General features: G+C 39.8%; 1 protein-coding gene across 1 annotated transcript in view; it reads right to left on the reverse strand.

Moving 5' to 3' along the window:
- nr5a2 (nuclear receptor subfamily 5, group A, member 2) overlaps positions 1-7,591 on the reverse strand; it is a 60,668-nt gene extending 53,077 nt beyond the window's left edge. Inside the window, exons 1-2 of the mRNA XM_035653344.1 lie at positions 6,740-7,591; positions 3,539-3,657 (exon numbers count right to left, since the gene is read on the reverse strand). Of these exons, the coding sequence (XP_035509237.1) occupies positions 3,539-3,657; positions 6,740-6,821 (201 nt within the window). The 5' untranslated portion in view covers positions 6,822-7,591. The remainder of the gene's footprint in view (positions 1-3,538; positions 3,658-6,739) is intronic.
- Between the last annotated feature and the right edge of the window lie 937 nt (positions 7,592-8,528).

Raw genomic sequence — 8,528 nt, forward strand, 5'->3', positions numbered from 1 at the left:
CACACACACACACACAGTGAAGTTTTGAAAGCTATACTCCAATTGATGTCGTGATGCTTTACGGACACACACACATGCAGAATACAAAGCAGTACATGAATACACACTTTTTACAAATGAAACAAATTTCAGTCTTTCTAAAGAACTTTTTCTATATTGATGTTGAAACATATTTGTATTACATTCTGATTTGATTTGAACAAATAAGCAAAACATACATTTTCTAGGCACCTGCTTCACTTAGTGTTTTAACTGCATTATAAACTACTTTATAAATTTGTGCCCTGTCAAAATTACATTACTACTCTTAATATTCTCTATTCACGTAAAGACTCTAGAATTTACAAGGGAAAGCATCTTTTCAGCTCTCCACTTAATTATTGAAAAATATGAGCACAGGAGTCCAAAAGATCCAATAAATTATATCCATAATTCACAGTTCCGGGATTACAGAGATTCATACCTGCAACGTGGAATTAATTATAAGCAGCAGCAGTGGAAATCAAACGAAGGGAAGATGGTATTAACGTATTCTAGATCCATAACCTAGGAGGAGAATTCTTAAACCTGGTCTTTAAAAAAAAAAAAAAAAAGTGTGCTGCTGTCAATATCTCACCAAACACAAATTTAATTGACAATCTGCATTGCCTGATCCGTCCCCCCACCCAAAAAAATTGAAAAAAATCCACTGCACTTGGGTTTGGATTATCGACTTCTCAGTGCTAAAAAATCCATGCTTCAGAGAGAACTTTCTCTCCAATTTTCCATTTAGTGCACAGCGTGTGCTATAAATATCTGAACCAAACTGGATTGCATGCTTTAAAAACCACACAATATCACGTGTGGAGATTAAGGAGACAACATCTCACTGAAACGCTTTGACCGGCAGGTCTAACCAGGAGAAAGCAGTCATCGGGACTCATTTGTATTTGCTAAAGGATTGCTACAAGCAAATTTTTCCTGTGTCTGTTGCCATTAAAAAATAGCTAGCAAGTTTCTAATTTACCTGAAAAAAGTGTCACGAATTAACAATAACATCACAATAATTGGAAATTAAAGGCTATAAAGCAGATACAAGCTATTCATAAAAATAATACCCAGTTCTAATTTGATTAATTGTCTGCGCAGCTGGGTATTCCTAACCTTGGAATTCCATCCTAAAAAAACTGCACACTCTCTGCACGAAAGGAGCAACCAGGAAACTGCTTTTACAACATGTCAACACTGGCTTGTCAGTCCATCAAAGAAGCAGGAAAAATATAATCACCACTTTATCTTCTCTTTTCCCTGTCTCCCATACTCTTTACATGCTCTAAAACGCGTTCTGTAATTTTCCTTTAACTTCTGCAGATCTTCTTTTTATATGACCATTGTATACTATAGCTCTGACCCTTGACCTTCTTGCTAGTTGCCTCTAATATCAGTATTTTCGTATTTTAAGGTTATTCGACTATTGTCTCCCAAAGTGGAGCATGCTGGAATTGAGCTTGTATGTAGACCATGAAGCCTGTTTCAGCTTGTTGTTGTTTTTCCAGCAGGTATGATGTGGTACCATGTTTACTTTTTGTGGGCTGGTGTGTAGTATGAACTAACACTGACTGCGTGTATGAATAAAGGGGTATGTGTGTGTGTGTGTTCATAACGCTGTGTGTTCGGGTAGGTGGTAGGATTATGAGGGGGTTAAAGAATCTTTACTTGTGTGATTCACTCTTTCTCTCTTTCTACGTGTGTATGTGTAGATGTGTGTGTGTGTGGTCCTCAACCCAAAGAGGGTAGTTTCAAATAAAGGAGGATTCCATCTAAAAATCTACTCGAAATTATGAAATATTCCCAAAATTTGATACTAAAAAGTTGGAAAATGTAAATCTTATTCTGATAGCGCATTACAAAAACCGAAACAGAGGCATTTTTTATTTTAATATAAAACTAAATATAAAATTTAACAGCTAGCTTTTCCAGTTTTTATGCAGCTGTGGCCAGACAGGAACCTCCATTACACTGGAGATGGATTGCACTGCACTGGGATATTTAATGCCAATATGAGCCTGTAACATGTCAACAAACTGATGTAACAGTCCATCCCTGACAATTGCATTTTTACTGAATAGATTGCCTGCATTTTAAAGATAATCAATGATAAGCTTCAGGTGATTATCAATATTATTCATGTTTCAACAAGGATATGCAGCACTTTATAAAAGACCTCTTCATCTGTGTCCTGCATGCACACACACACACACACACACACACACGCACACACACACCAGAGCGTTTCAACTAAACTGGGAAAAGCCTGCTGAGGCTGAAAAGCAGCAGAGATGCCACTGACGTCTCCCTTCAAGCAAGTGCTGAGCATCTCAAGGTCAATAATATGGGATAAAATCTATAACATCTGCTTTGAATAATGACCACATAGGCAAGAAATGTGCGCTGCAGCATCAATAGTGTGAGCTGCAATTTTACATTGAATAGTGTTAACACAGAGACATTTGTCTTAGCTTAATTTTGTGCTGACAGCTTTACTGGGCTAACAAAAAACTTGGGTAAAGCCTATTAGCTCAGTGTTGAGGAGAACCGTGGAAAGAGGGAGAGAGGGACAAACAGGTTGTTGATAGAGCTCAAATTAATAACAGCAAACAGTTTGCTCTGCAGTAGCCTCATCATTAACCTGTGTATGGAAACATGTTGCAACCAGACAATGCTGCTGTCCCCTTAATGAACTTGTGATGAGAGTTTTAGACAGTAGGATACAGGCTCGTACAAACAGAGACAGTATTACTGTGTGCTTTGCTTCCTGCGTTGAATCCTCCTCCCCCACCTCCTGTGTTTGGTGGTTGCAAAAATTACAAAAAAAACCCTTTGCATGCTTTTGAACTCCTTTGCCAAGCCGCTACAAAATCCTCTGACACTCACAGGAAAAGTTTGTTAGAATCAACTGTCAAAACAATATTTGACCCTCAGCCTCTTTACCTAATGGTAATGATGAGCAACTCAATCTTTACTTTACACTTGTTGAAGAAGAATGTCGGCTAAAAGCCTAGTGTGCAAAATGTAACAGCAAAAAATGCCTATAGATGAATAGAGAGGTGAATACACTGACATACACTGGGTAGAGAAATATAACAGCCATAGTATCACTATGTGTGTCATGTATTTTAAAATTGCACAATGCAAATATGGCTGTACCTGAAATATTCAAGGAAAATAAAGATACTAAAGTCAATAAAAATACCAAAGAGAACTCTAACTTAGTCCAGCTTCACTGCTGAATACACACACACAGGAGGAGATAATAATACAATCAAACCGTGTTCAGCCATTGTAATACTGACAGGCTTTGATGCACTACAGGAACTTTATAATAAGAGCATTAATTAGGGCAACTATATATAAATATATATATATATATATAAATGAGACCTCACTATCAAAAACGATTATATACACAAAACAGATACGGGTCACCATAAGCGCACATTTGGTGTGTCTTTGGCATATTATTGCTATAGTGTAATGGTGGAGAATGAGGGACACTCACCTTGCAGCTCTCGCAAGTCAGAAGTCCGTAGTGATATCCTGAAACCTTGTCTCCGCACACGGGACACATCTCGTCCAAATCTTCGTCATATGAGTAGTCCATCATTTTTAACTGGGGTGCTGCGGATGAGACACGGACACAGAGTGAAGTCTATTTCAGTGCTGAGCAATCTCTTTTCCAAAAGCCCACCTTCATCCATCAAGATGAACCACGGGGAACCACGCGACTCATCTATATGAGATTTCTTTTAAGTTCTTTTGGACTTGTAAAGGTTTAATTTGAGGAGGGAAAAGACGATGAGTAGTCGATTTTGGAAAGAGTTGAGAGGACACAACCATTTATTTCTCCATGTTGCCGTCTTCTCTTCTACATTCGTTGCAGACAGGAGCCAAAAGATACAAAAAGGAAGAAAAAAAAAACATGAAAGTGAGCCTCATAAATATGCATGCATCTAAGTCGTGAAATCGCTGGGGGAAATGGAGAGATATTAGAGTTAAGGATTGGAGGAGAAAATGTTACCGCCCACAGACAAATGAAGACACACAGAGAAGCCCTTATCTCTGCAGGCGAGGGAAAAAAAACATGCAAAACCAACTTGAAACATCACCCCCCCCCTCCCCCCTCTCGAAGAATAACTCGCAACGCACCAGGCCAGTCGCTTTAGTTTCGTTCGTGTGTTTTGGTGGTGCAAAAGGCAGAGACAACATTTTGTGTGACTTTCTGCGTTCGCTGGAGAAAATAGTCAAATTTCGCAAATCTAACGAATAATTTTGACATGATAATTCCTCTCCTCATTTCCAAAGCAGCTTCAATAAGAATGAGGAGCAAACTAAAACAGCGCGCACTCTGCACTAACAATTACTTGCAATTTAAAATCAACCCCTCCATCTCTCTTTATTAAGATTTAGGACTCAGTGAACTAAAACGATTCGAGTACTGCTGCGATGTATTTGCTGTAGCCCCTCTTTGCCTTGCGTGTGAGAAATAGCTGCATTGATAAGACTGTGTGTGACAGCGCTTAGCAAACAGCCAGGCTGACATTTACAACAGTTACAAAAGCATTTATGGTTCTAATCATAAAAAAAGCAGCCAGGATCAAACAGGAAAACCTCAGTGGATGTGGCTGTAAAAGTGGAAATATTTTGTCAACTAGACGCCTCACATGTATTACTGGTCTACTTTAAAATCCACTCATCTGCTCACTGAGACCTTTTAATTAGACATGATTTCTGGTTTGTTAGCGCGTTGCCCTGCTGGGATCCGCGCTGCATATTCCAGCTGAAGCAACAAGTTCCACCGAACTGCCGTTTTTTTTTTTTTTTCCACAGACGCTCAAAGCAAACTCAATTTCTGACATTTCTTCTGCTTTAAAGCGCACAAAGAAGATGGCTAAAAAAAGGCCTGTTCTCATGACGCACGACAGCTGCAGGTTTGGACACATTTTAATAAAAAGGAAAGACACATTAACGGGTCATTGGTTGTGCAGTGGATGAGGCATAGGTAACAAAAAACCCCAACATACTTCTAGTTGGAAGTGTGGATGTTGCTAACGCCAAAAATAAAGGATATTTGTCTTTTAGAGTTTCAGCCAGATTTTTTCTCCCTTAAAAGTGAACAATCTCTATGCCGCTGGTATGCCTATTACCATGTAAACCATGGGTTCACATTTAAAGAATTATAGCAGCACAATGGATTATTTCTCTATTGATGTAAAGATGATGCTAAATAAATCCTTGCTTCATGAACAAGCGGAGGTTTGTGCAAAAACAGTGTGTGTTCAGGCTGCATTGCTTTCGAAAGGGGCAGAAACAGTCTCTCACCTGCTGGCTCTCACCTCGACGACCACTTGCTCATGCAATTTCCCAAAAAAAGCTACAACATGTGTAAAAAAATAAAATATTTTCCAAAAGAAAAACCTTCTTTCAGTCCGAGCTACCTTGTTTTTAGGCCTGCGTAAAAGTAGATAACGGGCTCTCTAACTAGCCACTCCTTATCAGCGTCTCATAAACCAGGACCGGACTAATTGATTGCCCGTTTATATTGCTGTGAAATGACACGAGGGGAATGAAGGGATGCGTGAGTTTATCTTGGCACAAGAGTCAGTCCCCTCTTTAAATTTTTGCTGCTTTGTGTCCTTTGTAGAAACAGATAAAAGAATATATATCTTAATATATGCCGCAGGGAATTTTAATAAATATGCCCAGACTGAAAACGTTTTTTTTTTTAAATCAAAGCTGCCCATTTTTGAAATCATAATTCTCCACATTTAAAGATCTAAAGCAATTATGCCTTTTGTGAAATATAATAAAAAAGTCAAGAAAATACGATAAAATAAATATATATATACACAAGTAAATGATTACGAAAGCCATATTTCGTGCCCCTTTTTAATTTAGTTGAGCCTTATTTTGAAATTGAATTGAATTTTTAGGCCAATTTTTTATAAACTACAAAACAGAAATTTGTTAAGAACATAACAAAATATAAATCAGTTTGGATTTATTCTTCTAAAGAATTACGACCATTTAACAATATCTATAAAGTATAAATTAGACTATAATTAACAGGCGTCTTAGTAAAGTTTACTGGCCCGAGGTCAATCATCAAATGGAATCTCTAAAATTATGCTCCGCAGTCTTTTTTTTTTCTTTTTGATGAACTGGCAACTACTTCATGAATAGAGACAAAATCACGAGTCAATTCTGCATATTAGCTAATAAACAGATATCTGCTCTTCTCGCCGTTTTTACGCACCAGGCACCCGCACACTTCCAGCATGAGTGACAGCTGGGTATAATCATTGTTTGATCACGAGCCAAACCTTAGAAAAGTGTGTCCAAGTTTGATCTACATTCATACTTCCTAATTATTATATCAAAGCCAAATTGAGAGAAAGTAACAGAAACATATCCCCAATCCATAATAAAATAAAATCCACAAATCTCTCTGAACTAATGGCCTTCATATGTCCAATAATTTAACGCGTTCATCATTCTATAATAGCCTATATTGACAGTCACCAGACATTACCCAACATTGTCCGCAGAAATGTGTTGGATATAAACGTGTTCAAAAGTTTTGGTGACATTGAGGTACGTACTGAGGACCTTCAGTCCGATAACACTCCGTAAATCTACTCAAGTGGAAGCTTATGAGTCTGCCTTCTAGTCTTATGAGATGAAAACGAATGACAGTTCTTACCTTGCATATTCCTTGGCATGTGCCCTTGTTCTCCATACGATCGAGAGAGTCCCAGGGATTCAGTCTCGACTTTGGGCAGCATGTCAGCGCTGCCGGCCTGAGCTGGAGACTCCGCACCGCTCGGCGGGACACCTGGACGTGAGAAGCAGACGTTCCCACAAATACGCCTCAGAGTGTCCCAAATGTCTTTTTAACTGTTTATTTTTTACTGTCTCTCTCTTTCTCTCTCTCTGTCTTCCAATTATTGGACCATGTTCGGAATATGAAGCCTGATTCAAACGATTCAGACTGTCTCCAAACTGCCGGGTTGAACAGCCGGCGCGCTTCTGCTCTGATTTAACTTCGCTAATTTAATTTCGCATAATTGCATTTGCGCACAGCACCGCAATAATAACGCAGATCACCAAAGAGTGATTCCTTCGATACTTTTCGGACAGTTGCGACCGGAGTTAGGGAATCAGTCTCTTACTCAAACGAGAAAACTGCACAGCGTCCAGATTAAAAGACGATGGTAAATTTCCCTTTAGCTTTCCCAAAAGTCTTTTAAGCGCGTCACCCATTAAAGTGGGACTGTCAGTGTTACTTTCAGCCTTTAGCAGACGAATACACGCCGCCGGGGCCGCCCTCTCCTGCGCGTAAAGTCGGATTCGGTGTGTCGGTCGGACTGTCTGGAGATGTGGAGACCTCTCCTCCTCCTCCTCGCGGCTTTGTTTACTCCGCTCTCTCCAATCCGGGGCGCATGCGGTCGTCTGACATCATCTTTCCTCTGCCCAATCAGGCGAGGAGACCGGGAAACATCGCCTCAAACCCTCCTGTTCCATCTCTCTAAAATCTCAGCTGTTTAATCCCGTTAATGATGGACTTTAAAAGCGGAGGGAGAACAAGGAAATCAAGCGAGGTGATGCAACTGCATGTGAGAGCAGACTCCCCATGAGCGCACGGAGCGCAAAGGCAGCGCGCAAGGTATGTGGGTTGGAGCGTGTGTTTCTAACAGGAGCTCATTGCAGCTCACAAGCACGCACGCACGCACGCACGTGGGTACACGCGCTTCTATAATGTCAAGTTTTATCAAATGCAACTCTTCATCTTTACTGGTTTATTGCAATATTTAGTTAACGTCAAGAATGAATTTTAGCATCATGTTCTCTGCTTCTGCGCTGATCTAGAAGCGACCCCACTGATAATTAAAAGTCATAAATATGACAAAATAAAATGTATCTTTCTTTCTTTCTTTCTTTCTTTCTTTCTTTCTTTCTAATAGGACTATCACATTGTATAATGCAGGCGAAGGACAAAGTAAATTCTGCATAAGGCTCATATGAATAAAAAGTAAAAATAACGTCAGTGGCTTTTGGGTCTGTTTGTTCAATTTTGTTGAAAACGTGAGCAGCGCCGGCCTCAGGCTTAAAACGGTCTTTATTTTTGGATCAAATCAGCCCCCTTACGCAATAAATTATACCTTTGCTTCTGAATTATTATCAGTAATTGGCTGAGCAGGGATCAATTAGTGATCTGACGTCAGGCTCGGGCTATTTAGCCTATTCTTAATTAAATATACAAAGACAAAAAATAATTATGAGCCTACGTCCCAGTAAAGCCACCCTCCACGCACCCCAACACACGCAAACACATACACACCTATTTTAGTAGTTCACATAGACACATCAGTCTCAGCCGGTGAGCACGACCAGGGGAGACACGGAAAACTCAGGGGGCAGACAGCCAGACACAACTGAAGGGTCACAGAGGGCGAGCTCCACACACTCAGTCACTCTCTCACACACACACA

The sequence above is a fragment of the Morone saxatilis genome, unplaced genomic scaffold, assembly GCF_004916995.1.
Source record: "Morone saxatilis isolate NCDOM2014 unplaced genomic scaffold, NCSU_SB_2.0 Contig12, whole genome shotgun sequence".
NCBI classification, from domain to species: domain Eukaryota; kingdom Metazoa; phylum Chordata; class Actinopteri; family Moronidae; genus Morone; species Morone saxatilis.